This window comes from Hypomesus transpacificus, unplaced genomic scaffold, assembly GCF_021917145.1.
Source record: "Hypomesus transpacificus isolate Combined female unplaced genomic scaffold, fHypTra1 scaffold_160, whole genome shotgun sequence".
Classification (NCBI taxonomy): Eukaryota; Metazoa; Chordata; class Actinopteri; order Osmeriformes; family Osmeridae; genus Hypomesus; species Hypomesus transpacificus.
In genome coordinates this window covers 193546-216759 of record NW_025813725.1, presented here as the reverse complement: position 1 = coordinate 216759, position 23214 = coordinate 193546, and the positions used below count along the sequence as shown (strand labels likewise).

The window sequence follows — 23214 nt, the reverse complement described above, 5'->3', positions numbered from 1 at the left end:
AATAACCCTTTCAAGAAAAAATCTTTCGTCATACATTTGAGTCCAACCCTTCGCTACTATCTAGTCGTCTGTAAATGGTCGATCAATTTGGAGTATATCGTGATCGTATTTAACATTCTTGCAGATAGGAATCAGTTGTCCTGTTTTAGATGATGCTGGATAAAGTGTCCATGGTCAAACCAGACGATATTTTATAGTACCCTATATGGACTATTCATATTTCTATCATTTGACATGGAACAAAGAGGATGCGGTGAACGGAGGGAGAGACGGCAGTGGGTCGCTATCTTAGTTGCTTTCATTTTGTTGAGGAGCGGGGCTTCGGCGCAAATACGATACTCCATTTCTGAGGAACTGAAAGAAGGAACTGTCGTGGGGAATATAGCGAAGGATTTGGGTCTAGATCTGAGCACCTTGAAACAGAGAGGATTTAGAATAGTTTCTGGATCAACAGAGCCCCTGTTTCAAGTGAATCAGAACGATGGTATGCTGTACGTGAATCGAAAAATAGACAGAGAAGAGGTTTGCAAGGAAAGCAACGTCTGTTTGATAAACCTAAAAACAGTGCTTGAAAATCCACTGGAGATCCACTATGTTACTGTGGAGGTGCTGGATGTGAACGACCACTCACCCAGCTTCCCTGAGAAGGAGAAACGTTTAGAGATTTCAGAATCATCTTCACCTGGAGCGCGCTTTCAGCTTCAAGCTGCACGCGACCCAGACGGTGGCATGTATTCAATTCAACAGTACAAACTCAGTCATAACGATCATTTTCGTTTAGAAGTTAAAGATCGAGGTGAGGATGGTAAAATTCCGTTTTTGCATTTACAGAAGCCACTAGATAAGGAAACCAAGAGAAGCCATACGTTGCTTCTTACTGCTTTTGATGGAGGAAAACCTGCACGGTCTGGGACAGCCAACATAATTGTGGAAGTTTTAGACGTAAATGATAACATACCTGTTTTCACTCAAGATTCATATTCGGTTATGCTTGATGAAAATGCTCCCATTGGCACTACAATTATACGAGTAAATGCCACCGATTTAGATGATGGTGTAAATGGTGAGGTCATTTATTCTTTTGGAAGCGATGTCAATGATAACTTACGTAGGCTTTTTGATGTAGACGCCAAGACAGGTGAAATACTTGTCAAAGGGCCAATAGACTTTGAGTTGAAAGATCGTTATGCAATAGATATTCAGGCATCCGACAAGGGACCGGCCCCCTTTACTGTTGATAAAAGTGTCATTATAAAGATAGTTGATCTTAATGACAACGCACCTGAGATAGAAGTAACATCGTTTTCCAGCATAGTTGCCGAGAATTCCCGTCTAGGAACTACAGTAGCGTTAATCAGTGTTAACGATTTAGATTCTGGTCTCAACGGGAAAATAATCTGTTCCATCAGTGAGGATGTCCCTTTCACGTTGACGCCATCTTTACAGGATAACATGTACTCAGTGGTTACTAATTCACCTCTGGATAGGGAGAACAAATCTCAGTTTGACGTAACAATAGTTGCGAAAGACGCAGGGCAACCAGTCTTGTCATCTGTGAAGACTATCAGCGTCACTGTATCAGATGTGAATGATAACAGTCCAGTGTTTTCACTGAGCCCCTATACATTCTATATTACAGAAAATAACGAGCCAGGTGTAAAGTTGTTTTCTGTCAGTGCATCTGATAGGGACGAGGATGAAAATGCACATGTTTCTTATAACATTCTGAGAGATGGTGGGGAAGATAACACATTAGCTTCTTTTCTGAACATCAACTCAGAAAACGGAGAAATATTGGCGTTAAAAAGTTTTGACTTTGAAACAATCAAAACATTCCAGTTCCAAGTTTTGGCTAAAGACTCTGGAACTCCGGCGCTAAGCAGCAATGTCACAGTGAATGTGTTCATTCTGGATCAGAACGACAACGCTCCAGTGATCTTGTATCCAGTCAACGGTAACGGTTCTGCTGAAGGTCTGGAGGAGATTCCCCGAAATGTGAACGCAGGACATTTGGTGACTAAAGTGAGAGCCTATGACGCAGATATCGGATATAACGGCTGGATGTTGTTTTCACTGCAGGAAGTTAGTGACCACAGTCTCTTTTCTCTGGACCGCTATACAGGACAGATAAGGACACTTCGGTCCTTCACAGAGACAGACGAGGCTGAACATAAACTGGTCATACTGGTCAAAGACAATGGGAACGTTTCACTCTCAGCAACAGCTACAGTGATCATCAACGCTGTGGAGCCCAAAGAGGCTTTTGCAGCTTCTGATGTTAAAAGCTCAGTCAAAGAGGAAGATGAGAACAATGGTACATTCTATTTGATCATCACTTTAGGGTCAGTTTCAACTCTTTTCCTGTTCAGCATCATCGTGTTGATTGTAATGCAGTGTTCTAAAACCCCAGAATATTCCTCCAAGTATTTACAAGAGACAAACTATGACGGGACACTTTGCCACAGCATCCAGTACAGATCCGGAGACAAACGGTATATGTTAGTTGGACCCAGAATGAGTATAGGTTCTACGATAGTTCCGGGCAGCAATGGGAATACTCTGGTGGTCCCCAATCACAGGAGGCGTGCGTCTGGAGAGGTACGTTTTTTACATTTATACTTAGTCATTTAGCAGACGTTCTTATCCAGAGCAACTTACAGTAAGTACAGGGACATTCCCCCCAGGCAAGTATGGTGAAGTGCCTTGTCCAAGGACAAATCATTTTGCACAGCCGGAAATCGAACCGGCAACATTCTGTTTACTAGCCCGATTCCGTAATCGCTCAGTCACCTGGCTCCTTTTTAACGGTCTATAAAACCGTTAAATGTCATCTTTATTTTGTGAAAATGTGTTTCGTGATCCGTGATTAGGTTTTAATGATTAGAAATATTAAATAACGTAGTGTACTTTCAAATTAGGTGTTAATTTTATGCTTAAAATGTTTTGGGCATAAACAAAATGTTGCTGTGTGAGTTAATGACTTCACTCGGACTGTTCAGAACACAACTGCACAATAAAGGGACTTATTTACCCGTTAGACTTTTAGATTGTGGATACAAACCATGTCCTCTGTTGTCTGGCTCAACGTGTGAATGCCTGGGTCTGATGCACTTCACTATATCTGAGGATCTGCACAAAGTCAATTGCATGCCTCCAAGTTCTCTAACTAGGAAGCAACTTATCAGCAGATATAATGAAGTTTTCACCGCACCCATTGAGTCCCTCCCAGATGAGGTCCACTTTGAATTGGATAAGACCATCACACCTGTCCAGTGCCCGCCACGCAATGTCCCAATAGCCCTCAAAGCAGCTGTGAAAGAAGAATTGGATCGACATGAAAGAGAGGGCCACCTAACCTCGGTAATAGAGCCTACTGATTGGATTAGTAATATGGTGATTGTTAAGAAGCCCGATAAGATTAAAATCTGTATTGACCCACGGCCACTTAACAAAGCGCTCAAAAGATCTCACTACATCATGCCTAGACTGGGTGATATCCTCTACAAACTGCCCGAGGCCCGCATATTCTTACTGGTCGTCGCACGTGAGGCATTCCTTCAATGCAAGCTCAAACAGGGAGAGCAGATTACTCACCACGTTCTAGACTCAGTGGGACCGCAAACGCTGGCTCGAACTTCCTTTTGCCATTTCAGTCTCGCCGGACGTCTATCAGAGAAAACAACATGAGCTGTTTGCTGGCCTAGATGGGGTGGAGCCAATTGCAGACGACATATTGATTGTTGGCTGTGGTGACTCAAACAACGAGGCCAACAAGGACCACGACACAAAGCTCCTTGCACTCATGGAGCACTGCAAGGAAGTCAGTCTGAAGCTTAGTCTAAAGAAGCAGCAATTTAAAGTTCAGGTGAGGTGTGCGAACCATTTCGTCGTCTCATGGACAACGAAGTACCATGGCACAGGCTTCCAAAACATGATGCGGCAGTGCCTGAAACTAAGCGCTTAGTGTCGGCAGCACCAGTTTTGAAATATTATGATGTCAACAAGCTAGTCACAGTGCAGAGTGACTCAAGCCAAAACGGTTTGAGATACTGTCTTTTGCAAGATGGACAACCAGTGGTATTCGCCTCTCGGGCACTTACGCCGGCAGAGCGCAACTGTGCTCAAATTGAAAAGGAGTGCCTGAGCATAGTGTTTGCCTGTCAACGATTGCATTATGACCTTTATGGCAGAGGTGAGGTGACTGCAGAAACAGACCACAAACCAATCATTGCCGTATTTAACAGGCCCCTCCTCAGTGCTCTAAAGCGACTCCAAAGCATGCTGCTCACTCTTCAGGGCTGCTGCCTGAATGTGGTATACAAACCTGGCCCATAATGTATCTGAGTGACAAACTGAGCAGAGCCACAACGCCCCCGGACAGCTCAGACCAGGCTTAACATACAGCAGTCAGTATGCTCGGTAACACAGCAGGCACAACTGGAAGCTGAACTGATAGAACATGCTGAATACCTCAGTTTTACAAGACAATGCTTGGCCAAAATCAAACAATACACAGAGACGGATGAGCACCTTCAACTTCTGACTTCAGCAGTTCTGGAGAGCTGGCCAGACCAGAGAAGGGAAACGGCTGTCGCTATTAGAGAATACTGGACTTTCAGGGATGAAATTAGCATGCAAAATGGGGTCCTTTTTAAAAGTGACAGGGTTATCATTCCCAAAAAGCTGCATTCAGAAATGCTGCGCCGTATTTATTGGAGCCATATGGACACACAGATACATACAGGCTTGGCAGACACTCCTTTGACCAAACATGCAAAGAGAAATCAAGGACTTTGTGGGCCAATGTGCTACATGCAATGAGTTTGCTCACAACTAGCAAAAAGAGACAATGATGTCACACCCACTTCCTAAGCGGCCTTGGCAAATCGTAAGCATGGACTTGTTTAACATTGCATGGAAGGATTTCGGAAGGACCCCCAGAGAGACTCAACCTGTCTACCGGAAACCGGCATACACTAAACACCAAAAGATAAATAAATATTTTATGTTTTATTAGAGAAGATGTTTGTTGTTGTGTAATACTTGCAAATGTGTTATATGGCTAGTTAAAGCCCTCGTGAGGATCGAACATATAGCTTAAGTTATATTTTCGTGCCTGGGTTTGTATAAACGTTTATCGCTGGGCTTAACCAGTAAAGGCTGCGTTTCCCAGATTCGTTAAGAAGCTCTTAACGCTAAGAGCTTCTTAGGAGCGTTCTATGCTCCAAAGAAGCTCTTAACGAATCTGGGAAACCCGGCCAAGGCCTTTAAGAAACTGTTAAAAGGGGAGATGTTAGTAGGTTAACTGCGCCAACTAGCGGTGGCTTGTGTATTCAACGCTTTTGAACCCGGAACCATACTCGTGTAATGCAGTGACCCGACTTTTTACAGAAGTTCAGTAAACTCCATGCTGTAGTGCATGCTACGACTCCTTGTGCTTTCTTGTACTTGCATCTGTTCTGCTCTGTTGAAAAGGACAGTTAGGGTCTTCGCTGGACCGGTGGAAATCCATTAAACAGGCTATAGCTTATATTTAGGATCCATTTAGGCCTATATACAAATCCTGTAGCGTGGTGGAAAAACAACGGTTGTTGACACGATTTGTAGTGGACGTTTTGTTGATTTTTTATCTTTACACTTCAACCATGGAACAAAGGGGATACGGAGAACGGAGGGAGCAACAGCAGTGGGTCGCTTTCGTGGTTGCTTTGAGTCTGCTGTGGTGCGGGGTTTCTGCGCAGATAACGTACACCATCTCTGAGGAGTTGAAGGAAGGAACTGTCGTTGGGAATGTCGCAAATGATTTGGGACTAGATCCGAGCACCTTGAAGCATAGAGGTTTTAGAATCGTGTCTAGTTCGACCAATCCTCTATTTGAGGTAAATCTGGAAGACGGCATATTGTATGTGAAGCAAAAAATAGACAGGGAGGAGGTGTGCGAGAAGAGCAGCGTTTGCATGATCAATTTAAAAACAGTGCTAGAGAACCCACTGGAAATCCATGACGTGGCAGTAGAGGTACTAGACTTGAATGACAACAGTCCAGTGTTTTCTATGAGCCCCTATACTTTCTATATCACGGAAAATAACGAACCAGGAACCAAGGTTTTTAGCGTTAGCGCTTCTGATCGCGATGAGAATGAAAACGCACAGATTTCCTTTAACATAGTCAGAGATGGAGTGGAGGATGAATTATCATCGTTTCTCAACGTCAACTCAGAAAACGGAGAAATATTGGCGTTAAAAAGTTTTGACTTTGAAACAAACAAAACATTTAATTTCCAAGTTGTGGCTACAGACTCTGGAACTCCGTCGCTAAGCAGCAACGTCACAGTGAATGTGTTCATTCTGGATCAGAACGACGCTCCAGTGATTTTGTATCCTGTCAGCACTAACGGTTCTGCTGAAGGTGTGGAGGAGATTCCCAACAATGTGAACGCAGGACATTTGGTGACTAAAGTGAGAGCCTTTGATGCTGATATAGGATATAACGGCTGGTTGTTATTTTCACTGCAGGAAGTTAGTGACTACAGTCTCTTTGGTCTGGACCGCTACACAGGAGAGATAAGGACACTTCGGTCCTTCACAGAGACAGACGAGGCTGAATATAAACTGGTCATACTGGTCAAAGATCATGGGAACGTTTCACTCTCAGCAACAGCTACTGTAATCATCAACGCTGTGGAGCCCAAAGAGGCGTTTGCAGCTTCTTATGTTAAAAGCTCAGTCAAAGATGATGATGAGGACAATGATACATTTTATTTGATCATAACTTTGGGGTCAGTTTCAACTCTTTTCCTGGTCATCCTCATTGTGTTGATTGTAATGCAGTGTTCTAAAACCCCAGACGCAGGGGGGCAACGCAGGGGGGCCACTACCCAATGTCAGAGGGTTATGCAGCAACAATTTTGCCCCCCCCCCCCCCAAATAAATAAATAAGTGTGTTGGACATCATCATGTATGGGCTTTAAATAATAAAGGTGTATTTTAAAGTATATCAGCCACTGTGGGCCTACCATAATTACACATTATCATATATGTAGGCCAATGTATAGGTATATTTAGGGCTCGACAATTTGTGGCAACCAAATTGTGAAGAGTGGTAACCTATTCATCACCACTGGTTGCCCCCTGTCAACCACATTATTGTAGCCCACTTTTTTATTGTACTTTATTTTCATTACAATAAATAAATCATCATTGATGGCATTCGAGCATATACTATGAGGATGTTAAATTGTGCGTTCTGATTTGTTTACTAGGTCCCCACTGTCCAACATAGGCTAATTGTTATATTTCCCACATATGTATGGTTTTGATACAGAAATGCATTTTTTATTCGCAATGGCAAGATTAGCCTATAGCCTATAACAAAATAAGTTAAATTATTTTGATTTGGCATTAGAATTTATCAGACTTCATCTGTAAGCAACCCCTCTATAGCTCATGTTAGTAAACACTAGCTAGTCTGCTAACATGAATATTTGCATGTCACCAAGTTTGGTAGCAAATCTATACATGATTCCATTGTAAACCAGAGTTATTGCATTAGTTATGTTTTCCAGAATTCTGTCATTTATTGGACCTCGGTTTTGCAACCTCGGTTTTGCATATTTTAAACTAGCCTTACACCCAATTTTGGCTGCTACATTCCCAGTGTTAGCAAACGCTAGCTCGAGACGTCACACTTTAAATCCTACCTGTTGCCTTTCACCATCCACTTATTTAACTGCTGTTGCATTCGTTGAAATGACATCTCCTTTTCCCTCTTTATTTTGACATCTTTTTTGTTTAATCCATCATTTTCCATAGACAACTCAATACTCGTACCTGCTAGCTCAGCGCTCACGGCGCCCTAGCTCCCTCTAGATGTCAAAATTATATATAGAATCTTATGAGATAGGGCGCCTACCCTAGCGGTTCTAAAATGTTTTATAACATTGAGGAAATGCAGAAACGCACAACAGCAGCTATATATAGAAAATACAAAAAAAATATTTAAAATATTGATTTATTTATTATTTTTACCATCACTTTGGTGCCCCCATGGTGCGGCGCCCAAATGCGCCGCACATAGCGCATACACACCTTTTGCGCCCCTGGAGACACAAACTATGACGGGACACTTTGCCACATTGTCCAGTACAGATCTGGAGACAAACGGTAAATGTTTGTGGGACCCAGAATGAGTATGTCTATAGTTTCGGTCAGCAATGGGAATACTCTGGTCGTCCCCGACCACAGGAGGCGTGCGTCTGGAGAGGTAATCTGATACAACAACTCCAGGCTATAAATCCCATTATTTGTATTTGTTTTAGGTTAAGCTTTTGATAAATAAAAAAAATGCCATCCGCTTATGTATAGGTAAACCATCTATCTACATGTAACCAATCCTCATATTGTTGTATTTGTTTCGACTTAAGGTTTTGAATGTTGTTTAAATACAATATAGACCTATACTTGCTTGATGAGCATGTCGCAAGAAGCCTGTTTTTCAGTGTCAGTCACTGTCCCTCCGTTAAGATAATACGGTTTACCTGGAATTGTCATTGTCAATTGAGCAGAAATTTAGCTCATTTTAGGTGTTCTTTGAAACGTAGCAGTTTATTCAGAAGTCAGATGAAACAGCACCATTTGTTTACCCACAGGAGTACTTTATACGCATTTAGGTGGCTTTCTGCTTATCGTCTATAAGAAAACACATACATTTGTGGAGTACAGCCCGGATTATTAAACATAGCCAACATTTTGCTCTGTGTATTATGAGACACATATACTTTGTTATGTTGTGTATGTATTTGAAAACAAAAAATGTTCAAGAGAAAATTAGTTTGGGTCAGTGGAATATTCTCTTAGAAGGAACAGCGTCCTGCAATGTGGTTAGGAATCGCGTGGTGTCAGTGCATGAAAACAATAACGCTCTCAAGAACAAATCTTTCGTCATACATTGAGTACAACCCCTTCGCTAGCATAGTCGACTGTAGATGATCGGTGAGTCTGGAGGATATCACGATCGTATTTCACATTCTTGCGCATGAGAATCAGTTGGCCTGTTTTAGATGATGATGGATAAAGTGTCCATGGTCAAACCGGACGATATTTTATAGTACCCTATATGGACTATTCATATTTCTATCATTTGACATGGAACAAAGAGGACGCGGTGAACGGAGGGAGAGACGGCAGTGGGTCGCCTTCATAGTTGCTTTGGTTTTGTTGTGGAGCGGTGCTTCGGCGCAGATAAGATACTCGATCTCTGAGGAGGTGAAGGATGGAACTAACGTGGGGAATATAGCGAAGGATTTGGGATTAAATCTGAACACCTTGAAACAGAGAGGATTTAGAATCGTGTATGGGTCAACCGAGCCCCTGTTTCAGGTGAATCAAAACGATGGAATGTTGTACGTCAATCAAAAAATTGACAGAGAAGAGGTCTGCAAGGACAGCAACACATGTTTAATTAACCTAAAAACCGTCCTTGAAAATCCACTGGAGATCCATTATGTTGCAGTGGAAGTGCTTGATGTGAACGATCACTCGCCCATCTTCCCTGAGAAAGAGAAACGGTTGGAGATTTCAGAATCAGCTTCACCCGGAGCGAGGTTTCAGCTCCAAGCTGCGCGCGACCCAGACGGCAGCCTGTTTTCTGTCCAACAGTATAAACTGAGCCAAAACGATCATTTTCGTTTAGAAGTAAAAGATCGAGGAGAGGATGGCAAAATTATATTTTTGCATTTACAGAAGCCACTAGATAAGGAAACCAGAAAAAGCCATAGGTTGCTGCTTACAGCCATTGATGGAGGCAAACCTGCACGGTCTGGGACAGCCAACATAATTGTGGAGGTTTTAGACGTAAATGATAACATGCCTGTTTTCACTCAGGATTCATATTCGGTCACGCTTAATGAAAATTCTCCCATTGGCACAACAGTATTACGAGTAAATGCAACCGATTTAGACGATGGTGTAAATGGTGAGGTCATTTATTCTTTTAGCAGTGACGTAAGTGATAACATACGTCGACTTTTCAACGTTGACATCAATACAGGTGAAATAGTTGTAAAAGGGATAATTGACTTTGAAATGAAAGATCGATATGCAATAGATATCCAGGCATCCGACAGGGGACCCGTTCCATTAACTGCAGACAAAAGCGTTATAATAAAAGTTGTAGATCTCAATGACAACGCACCTGAAATTGAAGTGACGTCATTTTCCAGCGCAGTTTCTGAAGATTCAAAACCCGGAACTACAGTAGCATTAATCAGTGTTAACGATTTAGACTCTGACCTAAATGGGAAAGTTATCTGTTCCATCAGTGAGGATGTCCCTTTCACGTTGACGCCATCTTTACAGTATAACATGTACTCTGTAGTTACCAAGTCATCTCTGGATAGGGAGAAACAATCCCAGTATGACTTAACAATAGTTGCTAAAGACGCAGGACAACCAGCCTTGTCATCTGTAAAGACTATCAGCGTCACTGTATCAGATGTGAATGATAACAGTCCAGAGTTTTCTATGAGCCCCTATACTTTCTATATTACAGAAAATAACGAGCCCGGAGCTAGGGTATTTAGCGTGAGTGCTTCTGATCACGATGAAAATGAAAACGCACAGGTTTCCTATAATGTAGTCAGAGATGGAGTAGAGAATGAATTATCATCGTTTCTTAACGTGAACTCTGAAAACGGAGAAATATTGGCGTTAAAAAGTTTTGACTTTGAAACGATCAAAACATTCCAGTTCCAAGTTATGGCTACAGACTCTGGAACTCCGTCGCTAAGCAGCAATGTCACAGTGAATGTGTTCCTTCTGGATCAGAACGACAACGCTCCAGTGATCTTGTATCCAGTCAACGCTAACGGTTCTGCTGAAAGTGTGGAGGAGATTCCCCGCAATGTGAACGCAGGTCATTTGGTGACTAAAGTGAGAGCCTATGACGCAGATGTAGGATATAACGGCTGGTTGTTGTTTTCACTGCAGGAAGTTAGTGACCACAGTCTCTTTTCTCTGGACCGCTACACAGGACAGATAAGGACACTTCGGCCATTCACAGAGACAGACGAGCCTGAACATAAACTGGTCATACTGGTCAAAGACAATGGGAACGTTTCATTCTCAGCAACAGCTACTGTGATCATCAACGCAGTGGAGGCCAAAGAGGCTTTTGCTGCTTCTGATGTTAAAAGCTCTGTCAACGAGGAAGATGAGAACCATGTTACATTTTATTTGATCATCACTTTGGGGTCAGTGTCCACTCTTTTCCTGGTCAGCATCATCGTGTTGATTGTAATGCAGTGTTCTAAAACACCAGATTATTCATCCAAGTATTTACAAGAGACGAACTATGACGGGACACTGTGCCACAGCATCCAGTACAGATCCGGAGACAAACGGTACATGTTGGTAGGACCCAGAATGAGTATAGGTTCTACTATAGTCCCGGGCAGTAATGGGAATACTCTGGTGGTCGCCGATCACAGGAGGCGTGCGTCTGGAGAGGTAAGCTGATATGCAAACTATAACTCGCCTTCTTGTTATGTTGTTTTAAATAAAGCTTTTGATAAAAGAAGAAAATGCCATACGTCTATCTACATTGCATCAATCCACTTATTGTAGTTTCTTATTATGATTTTGAATGTCGTTGTTTAATTACAATATAGACCACCTTGATCGACGAGTCTTGAACTCTTGCAGGAAGCGTGTTTTTCAGTTACAATCACTGTCCTTCCGTTAAGGTCACGTTTGTATGGACTTGTCGCTGTCCATTGTGCTGAAATGGAGCTCCTTCGTAAATAGCTGTTCATTGAAATGTAGCATTTCATCCGAACGTTCGATGAAACAGCACCATTTGTTTACACACAGGAGTACTTAATAAGTATTTAGGTGGCCTTCTGTTCATTGTCTATCAGGAAACACATTTGTGGAGTACAACCCAGATTATGAAACATAGCCAACCGTCTGTTCTTTTTTTTTGAAACACATACTATACTTTGAGTCATTTTGTGTTTGTATTTGTAACTTTTTTCAAGGGAAAGTTAATTCTGGTCGGTGGAATATTATGTTAGAAGGAACAGCCTCCTGCAATGTGGTTAGGAATCCTGTGGTGTCAGTGCATGAAAACAATAACGCTTTCAAGAACAAGTCTTTCGTCATACATTTGCGTCCAACCCTTCAATAGCATCTAGTCGTCTGTAAATGGTCAGTGAATCTGGAGGATATCACGATCGTATTTCACATTGTTGCGGATAAGAATCATTTGTCCTGTTTTAGATTATGTTGGATAAAGTGGCCATGGTCAAACAAGACTATATTATATAGTAGCCTATGGACTATTCATATTTCTATCATTTGACATGGAACAAAGAGGATGCTGTGATCGGAGGGAGCGACGGCAATGGGTCGCCTTCATAGTTGCTTTGATTTCGTTGTGGAGCGGGGCTTCGGCGCAAATACGATACTCAATTTCTGAGGAGTTGAAAGAAGGAACTGTCGTGGGTAATATAGCGAAGGATTTGGGACTAGATCTGAGCACCTTGAAACAGAGAGGATTTAGAATCGTGTATGGGTCAACCGAGCCCATGTTGCAGGTGAATAAAAACGATGGTATGTTGTACGTCAATCTAAAAATTGACAGAGAAGAGGTCTGCAAGGACAGCAACACATGTTTGATAAACCTAAAAACCGTGCTTGAAAATCCACTGGAGATCCACTATGTTACTGTGGAGGTGCTTGATGTGAACGACCACTCACCCAGCTTCCCTGAGAAGGAGAAACGTTTAGAGATTTCAGAATCTGCCTCACCCGGAGCGCGGTTTCAGCTTCAAGCTGCGCGCGACCCAGACGGTGGCATTTATTCCATTCAACAGTACAAACTCAGCCATAACGATCATTTTCGTTTGGAAGTTAAAGATCGAGGTGAATATGGTAAAATTCCCTTTTTACATTTACAGAAGCCCCTAGATAAGGAAACCAAGGGAAGCCATAGGTTGCTGCTTACGGCCATTGATGGAGGCAAACCTGCACGGTCTGGGACAGCCAACATAATTGTGGAGGTTTTAGACGTAAATGATAACATGCCTGTTTTCACTCAAGATTCATATTCGGTCATGCTTAATGAAAATTCTCCCATTGGCACAACAGTTATACGAGTAAATGCCACCGATTTAGACGATGGTGTAAATGGTGAAGTCATTTATTCTTTTGGCAGCGATGTAAATGATAACTTACGTAGGCTTTTTGATGTAGATGTCAACACAGGTGAAATACTTGTCAAAGGGCAAATAGACTTTGAGTTGAAAGATCATTATGCAATAGATATACAGGCATCTGATAAAGGACAAGTTCCATTAAACGTTGAGAAAAGCGTTATTATAAAAGTAGTTGATCTCAACGATAATGCCCCTGAAATTGAAGTGACCTCATTTTCAAATACAGTGCCCGAAGATTCAAGACCCGGAACTACAGTGGCGTTAATTAGTGTTAATGATTTAGATTCCGGTCTCAACGGGAAAATTATCTGTTTTATCAGTGAGGATGTCCCTTTCACGTTAACGCCATCTTTACAGCATAACATGTACTCTGTTGTTACCAAGTCACCTCTGGATAGGGAGAAACAATCTCAGTATGACGTAACAATAGTTGCAAAAGACGCAGGACAGCCAGCCTTGTCATCTGTAAATATTATCAGCGTCACTGTATCAGATGTGAATGATAACAGGCCAGTGTTTTCACTGAGCCCCTATACTTTCTATATTACAGAAAATAACGAGCCAGGTTTAAAGTTGTTTACTGTTAGTGCATCTGATAGGGACGATAATGAAAATGCACATGTTTCTTATAACATTCTGAGAGATGGTGGGGAAGGTAACACTTTAGCTTCTTTTCTGAACGTCAACTCAGAAAACGGAGAAATATTGGCGTTGAAAAGTTTTGACTTTGAAACAATCAAAACATTCCAATTCCAAGTTGTGGCTACAGACTCTGGAACTCCGTCGCTAAGCAGCAACGTCACTGTGAATGTGTTCCTGCTGGATCAGAACGACAACGCTCCAGTGATCTTGTATCCTGTCAGCGCTAACGGTTCTGCTAAAGGTGTGGAGGAGATTCCACGCAATGTGAACGCAGGACATTTGGTGACTAAAGTGAGAGCCTATGACACAGATATAGGATACAACGGCTGGATGTTGTTTTCACTGCAGGAAGTTAGTGACCACAGTCTATTTTCTCTAGACCGCTACACAGGACAGATAAGGACACTTCGGTCCTTTACAGAGACAGACGAGGCTGAACATAAACTGGTCATACTGGTCAAAGACAATGGGAACGTTTCACTCTCAGCAACAGCTACTGTGATCATCAACGTAGTTGAGCCCAAAGAGGCTTTTGCAGCTTCTGATGTTAAAAGTTCAGTCAGAGACGAAGATGAGAACAATGTTACATTCTATTTGATCATCACTTTGGGGTCAGTGTCCATACTTTTCCTGGTCAGCATCATCATGCTGATAGTAATGCAATGTTCTAAAACCCCAGACTTTTCCCCCAAGTATTTACAAGACACGAACTATGACGGGACACTGTGCCACAGCATCCAGTACAGATCTGGAGACAAACGATACATGTTAGTTGGACCCAGTTCCACTCTAGTCCCGGGCATCAATGGGAATACTCTGGTAGTCCCCGATCACAAGAGGCGTGCGTCTGGAGAGGTAAGCTTGCTACATTTAGAGTTTTGACTGTTTCTTCAGTCATCAGAAATTCTTGTTTTCATGGATATGTCATTGAATATGCTTACATATTAGTTTGTGTTGAATCGTAAAACTGAAGCTTACAGTTTGATTGGGTCAGTTCGCTCTCATTGCTCTTTTCAACGGGGGCCGTGTAACATAACAGCACCAGGACTCGTCGCTGTCCAGCTCTGTGGTACTGATATTATGAAGGAATTTCTTGAGAATTGTTAATGTTTGAATAATTGGTTGGATGCAATAAACTACAATTCTTTGTCACGATGGAATTTTTGACAATTGAATGACATATTTTGCTTTCTGGAAGGATACCCATTGTTTCTATTAGAACAGTTTGGTTAATCAGTGTGTTGTACCCCAAATTAGGTTGTGTGATATATTTATGCCAGCTCATTAGACATATTTCAGTCCTCTAATGGGAAATGTCCTCCGATGGGAAATGTATTGTAAAGGGAAATGTCCTCTAATGGGAAATGCCACTCGAATATAGCTGAACTCCTGCAATGTGAGAAGGGATCGCGTGGTGTCAGTGCACTAGTAGAACAACGCCTTTTTTTGGACAGCCTTTCGTCAGCAATACGACAGCACTTCATTGCTGGTGTAATAATTCAACACTGAAAGGATTCGTAGCGAGCATTGAAGAGCAATTTCTTTCGTAAACTAACAGCAAAAAACGTTTTTGCGTCATGATTATTTCATATATTTTGGAATGTTATTAGTAAGGTCCATTAAGGTATAGCCTGGACAACTTTCTGTGGATTATTATTTTTCCCATCAAATATGGAACAAAGAGGATGCGTTTCATGGCGGGAGCGACAACAGTGGGTCCTATTCCTCGTGGCTTTGGTTCTGTCGTGGAACGGCTCTTCGGCTCAGATAAGATACTCGATCTCTGAGGAGTTGAAGGAAGGAACTGTCGTGGGAAATATGGCTAAGGATTTGGGTATAGATCCGAGCACCTTGCATCAGAGGGGATTTAGAATCGTAGCTGGATCGACTGAGCCCCTCTTCCAGGTGAATCAGAACGATGGCATTCTCTATGTAAACCAAAAAATAGATAGAGAGGAGGTATGTGAGGAAATCAGCGTTTGTTTGATACACCTTAAAACAGTGTTAGAAAACCCACTAGAGATCCACTATGTTTCTGTTGAAGTGCTTGACGTAAACGACCATTCTCCCAGCTTCTCTGAAAAGGAGATACGGTTGGAAATTTCTGAATCTGCATTACCCGGAGCCCTGTTCCAGCTTCAAGCCGCGCGCGATCCTGACAGTGGCATTAATTCTATTCAACAGTACAAACTCAGTCATAACGAACATTTTCGTTTAGAGGTTCAGGATAGAGGTGAGAATGGTAAACTCCCAATCTTACGTTTACAAAAAACCCTCGATAAAGAAACTAAGAAGACTCATAAATTACTGATCACAGCCATTGATGGAGGCAAACCGACTCGGTCAGGGACTGTCGACATAATAGTGGAGGTATTAGATGTGAATGATAATATGCCAGTGTTCACCCAGGATTCATATATAGTGACGCTCGATGAAAATTCTCCTATTGGGACAACAGTGGTGCAAGTCAACGCCACTGATTTGGATGACGGTTCAAACGGCGAGGTCATATACTCATTTGGCAACAATGTGAATAGTAAGTTACGTCAACTTTTTGACATTAATACAAACACAGGAGAAATAGTTGTTAAAGGGCTGATAGATTTTGAAGTAAAAGATCGTTACGCAATAGATATCCAGGCATCCGACAAAGGATCAGCTCCATTGACTGCTGATAAAAGTGTCATCATAAAGATAGTTGATCTTAATGACAACGCACCTGAGATAGAGATAACATCATTTTCCAGCATAGTTGCCGAGAATTCCCGACCAGGAACAACAGTAGCGTTAATCAGTGTTAACGATTTAGACTCTGGTCTCAATGGGAAAGTTATCTGTTCTATCAGTGAGGATGTCCCTTTCATGTTAACGCCATCTTTACAGGATAACATGTATTCTGTAGTTACCAAGTCACCTCTGGATAGGGAGAAACAATCCCAGTATGACGTAACAATAGTTGCGAAAGACGCAGGACAACCAGCCTTGTCATCCGAAAAGACTATCAGCGTCACCATATCAGATGTGAATGATAACAGTCCAAAGTTTTCAATGAGCCCCTATACTTTCTATATAACAGAAAATAACGAACCAGCAGCCAGGTTGTTTAGCGTGAGTGCAACAGATTGTGATGAGAATGAAAACGCACAGGTTTCCTATAATATAGTCAGAGGTGAGGAGAATAATTTAGCATCGTTTCTCAACGTGAACTCTGAAAACGGAGAAATAATGGCGTTAAAAAGGTTTGATTTTGAAACAATGAAAACATTCCAGTTCCAAGTTGTGGCTAAAGACTCTGGAACTCCGTCGCTAAAAAGCAACGTCACAGTGAATGTGTTCCTTCTGGATCAGAACGACAACGCTCCAGTGATCTTGTATCCAGTCAGCGCTAACGGTTCTGCTGAAGGTGTGGAGGAGATTCCCCGCAATGTGAACGCAGGACATTTGGTGACTAAAGTGAGAGCCTATGACGCAGACATAGGATATAACGGCTGGTTGTTGTTTTCACTGCAGGAAGTTAGTGACCACAGTATGTTTTCTCTGGACCGCTATACAGGACAGATAAGGACACTTCGGTCCTTCACAGAGACAGACGAGGCTGAACATAAACTGGTCATACTGGTCAAAGACAATGGGAACGTTTCACTCTCAGCAACAGCTACTGTGATCATCAACGCAGTGGAGCCCAAAGAGGCTTTTGCTGCTTCTGATGTTAAAAGTTCAGTCAAAGTAGATGATGAGACCAATGTGACATTTTATTTGATCATCACTCTGGGGTCAGTTTCAACTCTTTTTCTGGTCAGCATCATTGTGTTAGTTGTTATGCAGTGTTCTAAAACACCAGACTATTCCCCCAAGTATTTACAAGACACAAACTACGACGGAACACTTTGCCACAGCATCCAGTACAGATCCGGAGACAAACGGTACATGTTAGTAGGACCCAGAATGAGTATAGGTTCAACTATAGTCCCGGGCAGTAATGGGAATACTCTGGTGGTCCCGGATCACAGGAGTCGTGCATCTGGAGAGGTAAGAAGGAGCTGAGCAGGGTGTAAAACTGTGAACAAAACATTGTGAACCTATTGTTCCTACCTGTTCGATATATTTTCTATATCGTGGCATTAAATGTCATAAGGTCTCTAATCAATATGCAGGCAAAAGTTGTATTTTTCTTTTGCCTACTGTCTTAGACTTGCCCCATTAAAAAGTGACAACATATTAAGCGATAAAAATAGTGGCTATTACAAATGTTTGTCTCAATAAGCAACTTGTTGGCGTGCAGAAGTTAAAATGGTGTCATGTTATAACTAATTTGACAAGGATGAGCTGTTCCTGTTTGTGTCACTTGGTTAAGCCTGGCCTTTTAATCAAGTTATAGTTGTAGTTCATTTTCCAAGGGGAATGCATGTTTATTTAGAATGTACAAGTATATTAGGATAGAACACACTGCTCTGAGCCCTTGGGCCTACATGAGCGGGTCCATGCTCTCACAGAAATCTAATTTGTATGAAGATTAGGACACAACGTTACAATCAATTAGGCCTAGCATTTGCCTGAATCCTATTTATTATATTGGATATTTGAATTACTAATAGTCAGGTATTTCTTTCTCCCCAATAAAGCCCTTGCAGACTGTCAACTGGCATAGTTATTTCGGCTGATTTCTTAATCCAGTTGGTCTCATGCCATGGCTACCAGCTCTGACAATTTCAGGTTAGAGGACAAACAAGATTATTGTAGGCCTGTAGTTGAGACTAGCATGCACAGGGATGGTGTGTGAATGGCAGGATGGAGGGTAGAGCTCTCTGTGTGATGGAGAGACCTAGATGTATGTGATGGTGCAGGCCTGCATACGCTCCCACTTGAATCCTGGAGAGAGAGGTGCTGGTGCATGGTGACTCACATCCCTTCACTGTTGCTAGGGTGGGTGGGGTGCACATATCGACTGCCATTCATTATTTACTATTAAGGGGTTGGGGACGCTACACCATTGACGAAAATCAGGCATCTTTCACCAAACGAATAAGCGTTATGTAAACTAGTTTCCATTGATGCGATTTTGGCAAACTGTTTTTTTATAAAATATCACCAAGGAGACTCCGTTATGTTTCACGCCCATTCCATGTATGACATGCATGGTGCGGGGCTGAGTCTCTAAGCGACGATGTGTTGCCCATAGCAACGCAGTAGCAGAATGGCTGCATCTCAACCGCATGTCGGAAAGCCTCGCGTGCTTGCATTGGTCTCAGTAACGGGAAGAGAGAGTGAAAGATGTAGACGGAAGGGAGGGGGAGGGGACGTGCCTTTTTGTGGACTGCAATCGTTTAATCAGTATTTAACGAAAATGGGTTTACCTTTTATAATCAAAAACAGTATAATGATACGATAATGTCAGTAGCTCATTCTAATTCGTGCAGCAGATCGCTTACACACAGAAGGCACTGGAAATGCCAACAAATTATGAATTCGTAATGAGATAAATCACATGAGATAGATATGTATATATTTACACAACTGGGTCACGTCACGTTTCTCTGCTACAGTACAGCATGCGTTTGCCACATATACGAGCCTAAAAGACGATATGGTGAAACAATTCCGCCCATATCTTCCTCATGAAAGGACGGCTGAAGGAGGAGGCGAGCACTCATAGGCCAACTGAGAGAAATGTGAACAAGTGTAAAGAGGGGAAAGGGGGGTGGGGTAGCAGTCTTCAGTGGAGGAATAGGCTACTGTCAAGTGTAGACTGTGGCAAAGGTATTAGTGCAGTGAAATAATAAGTTGGATGCCCTAAAATGGATTGAGTTGTGTTCAAAGATTCTGTAGAATTGGAGATACATTATACCACACAGTTGTATGTGTTTTTATGTGTGTGTGCATGTGTGTGCGTAATTGAGAGAGAGACAGAGAGAGATAAATATATGCTTGTACAGTTGCAGTAACATGCAGCAGATGCCTGTTAATTACTAGATTTGCTGCCCTGATTAAAAAGAGTGTGTCTCATTAAAAACAACAAGTGTCGTGACTTCAGTGGGTCACAGTCTTCCTATTGGCTCTTAGCTCTCCTTGTACACACACATACACACACACATTACACTACATGTTGTGTTTCAGCCTACGTGTGTGTGAGGTTCTTAATTTCAGTAGAGCCCATTTGCCTATTGGTGATGCTGGCCCACTGTCGGGACAGATGCTCGAGCAGCACCAAGCCATTTCTGGTTTCTGACAGTGTGGTTACGTTTTCAGCCATGTGTGCATTACACCATAATTACCCTCCATTGTCATTGTAGTTATATGTCTGTTTCTATATCTGTTCTATGAGAGGGGTGGGCGGGAAAGAGGGGGATGCAGAATACCTCTGCCTCAGTGGTTTTTGTCTGTGTGCTTTTTGTGTAATTGCGTTAGCATGCAGACTGTCTGCGTTCGAAACCGCTCCCACTGTAATGCACCTTTGCAGTGTGTGTATGAGTGTGTTGTTTATGTAGATGGTGTGTTGGTTGTCTTTTGTAATTTGGGAGAGTGTTTAAACAATGTTGCGTGTAGTAGAAACACTGTGATGTGGAAGGCTGGGAGTGTCATCGAAAGCCTCTAAAGCTCTTTAGCAGTGTTGTATATGTACTGCCAGCAGGCTCAGACTGTTGGCCTTATTTTTACATGGCTGCACACAGATTCTCGTACCCCAGCCACTGTCTTTTTCTATTTGCCTCTCTCTCTCTCTCTCTCTCTCTCTCTCTCTCTCTCTCTCTCTCTCTCTCTCTCTCTCTCTCTCTCTCTCTCTCTCTCTTTTTTATCTATTAATCTCGTCTTTCTTTCAGACTTCCTTTTTACATCTCTATCTCTTACCTTATCTCTGTCTCTCTCTCTCTCATGCTATCTCTTTCCTGACTCTCTCCCCCTGTCTGACTCTCTCTAAATTGTCTTCTTGCTTTTACCTGTTCCGAAGCTTACTGTAATTCTACCCCTCTTCTCCCTATCCTGCCCTCATTTATGTTTAGTTCAATTAGTACTCTTCTCTACGTGTCTTTCTTCTCTCTGCTTCCCTTCCTATAATACTGCTCACACATTATCTTCATGCCTCCTCTTACTGTAAAATCTTCTGGTTTTTACTACAAGTCTTGATCTATTCTATTTTCAGCCCTCACCTTCTTGCTGTAGTTTTCCTGCCTTTTTTGTTGCTGCTCTTTTTTCTGTCTCCTCCTCCTCCCCATCCCTTGCTCTCTTTCCACCCTTCCTCATGCATGCCCCTTCATGCTTCTTTCTCCCCTCTCTCCCAGTCTTTCATTTCAGCCCCAGCGCTCTCTTTCCCCTCCCCCATCCGTATTCTCAGTTATTTCTCTGCCGCTTTCTCTCTTACTCTCCCCCTTAATTCGCTGCCACAACCCTACCTCTGTATTGATCTTTCCCATCCCTCCCCCCTCCCTCCCTCCCTCCCTCCCTCCCTCCCTCCCTCCCTCCCTCCCTCCCTCCCTCCCTCCCTCCCTCCCTCCCTCCCTCCCTCCCTCCCTCCCTCCCTCCCTCCCTCCCTCCCTCCCTCCCTCCCTCTGTCCCTTCCTTTATTCCTCTTCCTCTCTGTCTCTCTGTCTCACTCTGTCCCCCTCCCTCCCTCCATCTCTCTCTGCCATGCCTGTAGGGCGGTGGGGTTGTGGCCACGGCTGCTGTGTGTACTGTAAGCTGTTGTGTGTCAGTGGGCCACACGCTCTATGCTGCCTCTGCTTTGTTAGGACACCCAGCGTCACTCACATCCAGGTCAGGTCTGTGATGCTAATCTAATTTACACAAACACACACACTCGCACACAGCAGAGCACACAGCAGCAAAATACCACCGGCCTATGGTCACAGAAGGACACATACACATGCGCATGGAAATGGATGTACAATAGTTTGAGTAATCCAATTTATGGACAGCCTCTCACACCAAGCTCAAAGAGGAATGGATGGCACACACACACACACACACACACACATACAGACTGGCTCATCAGGGCCATTCTCCCAGCTGTTCACTAATTTTCAGTGGCACCAGAAAACCCATCAAACTAATGACAGGGACTTTGAGATGACACACACACATACACACACACACACTGGGAGACAGAGGGCATGTTACGCAACATGCTTCAGTGCCAAGCTAGCACACATTCAGAGCACAGAAACATGGACTCCCCCGAGCCTCCCCTACTTCACCCTCTGGAAGGTTCTGGGAGGAGGTCTGGCCTCACTGTGCAGCTGCCCAGAACTGGAACTAGAATGCCTTTTTCCACTTTTCCTCCCCTCACACTTGTCAGCACGGGTCTCCACAAGATGCTCATTCATCTCCTCCGCTGAGCATGGCAGCTCTCTCCTTCCTCTCCCCTCACTGGCCAGACGGCCATCCCCCGTATGTCCTCTCTCTCTCTGCCTGATTATTTCTCTCATCCTCTCTCTGTCTCTCTCTCTTTATATCTCTATATTTCGATCTTAATACCATGGTGTAACACTGTAAATATCCCATGAGAAATGTGGTTATTAGTCAGCAGAGTAACTAACAGTTGCACACAAGCATATAACCGCTAGTTGTCATTCAGCTAATAATGCATTTGCTAACTAGTATTTAGCTAGTATTTGCATGCTGTTCTTCATAAAACTGAATATTGAAGGTGTGGCTAGGCTGTGGGTTTTAGGCATTGTGTGTGTGCGTGCACGCTTGTGCATGTGGGTGCGTCAACAGACCTACGTACATTATGGTTTCCTGGCGTGTGTCCAGAACCAGGGAACACACTGTACCGAATGTTTCTGTGAACAGTGTGAGAGTCAGCACTTACCCAGTCTACCAGGTTCTACTACTGTGGCCTCAGTGTGAGGAGGAACGGGGGGTGGTGACGACGTCAGCAGAACCGAACATTGCGGCAGACTCAAGGTGTCGGCCCAGACAGACCCGTCCTGTGGTTCTCTGCTGTAGACACAGAGAGGGGCATGAGATGGCACAATCACAGTTATAATTCATGTTGTGGAGCAGACGTTAACTACTGACTGGAGAGTACTAGAGAAGAGGGCCTCACAAACTCCAGCATCCATGTCTTAAAGAGTCCAACAGTAGAGTTCATCCAGAGTAGTATTAGTGGAGCACTCTATTAATCCCCCAGGGGAAATAACACAACTACAACAGCAGAAAGAACACCGCCCAGATAGATCAGAAAAGACACAATCTACAGAAAATGTAAGAACACTACAGCTATGACCCAATTAGAAGAAAGAGTCGTCACGTCAGTTCTTTTCTTAGCCTGTTCCAGAAGGTCTGACCTGTAAAGTTATCTATCTGCGGTTGGACCTATCTATCTATGGCATCTATTGTATCTATCTATCTCTCCATCTCCCTCA

General features: G+C 43.0%; 4 protein-coding genes across 4 annotated transcripts; all 4 read left to right on the top strand.

Moving 5' to 3' along the window:
• The first annotated feature begins 234 nt into the window (after nt 1–234).
• On the top strand, nt 235–3704 carry LOC124489002 (protocadherin alpha-3-like). Its single transcript, XM_047051600.1, has 2 exons — nt 235–2598; nt 3654–3704. Exons 1-2 carry the CDS (start codon nt 235–237, stop codon nt 3702–3704), a joined length of 2415 nt encoding a protein of 804 aa, XP_046907556.1.
• Nucleotides 3705–5350: 1646 nt separating this feature from the next.
• On the top strand, nt 5351–7226 carry LOC124488986 (protocadherin alpha-8-like). The gene has a single exon (XM_047051585.1). The coding sequence runs from the start codon at nt 5646–5648 to the stop codon at nt 6936–6938; it is 1293 nt and encodes a 430-aa protein (XP_046907541.1). The 5' UTR covers nt 5351–5645; the 3' UTR covers nt 6939–7226.
• Nucleotides 7227–9143: 1917 nt separating this feature from the next.
• Nucleotides 9144–11513, top strand: LOC124488983 (protocadherin alpha-8-like). Its single transcript, XM_047051583.1, has one exon. The coding sequence runs from the start codon at nt 9144–9146 to the stop codon at nt 11511–11513; it is 2370 nt and encodes a 789-aa protein (XP_046907539.1).
• A 3919-nt stretch (nt 11514–15432) lies between these two features.
• LOC124488982 (protocadherin alpha-8-like) lies at nt 15433–17948 on the top strand. The gene has a single exon (XM_047051582.1). The coding sequence runs from the start codon at nt 15527–15529 to the stop codon at nt 17897–17899; it is 2373 nt and encodes a 790-aa protein (XP_046907538.1). The 5' UTR covers nt 15433–15526; the 3' UTR covers nt 17900–17948.
• Nucleotides 17949–23214: the final 5266 nt, after the last annotated feature.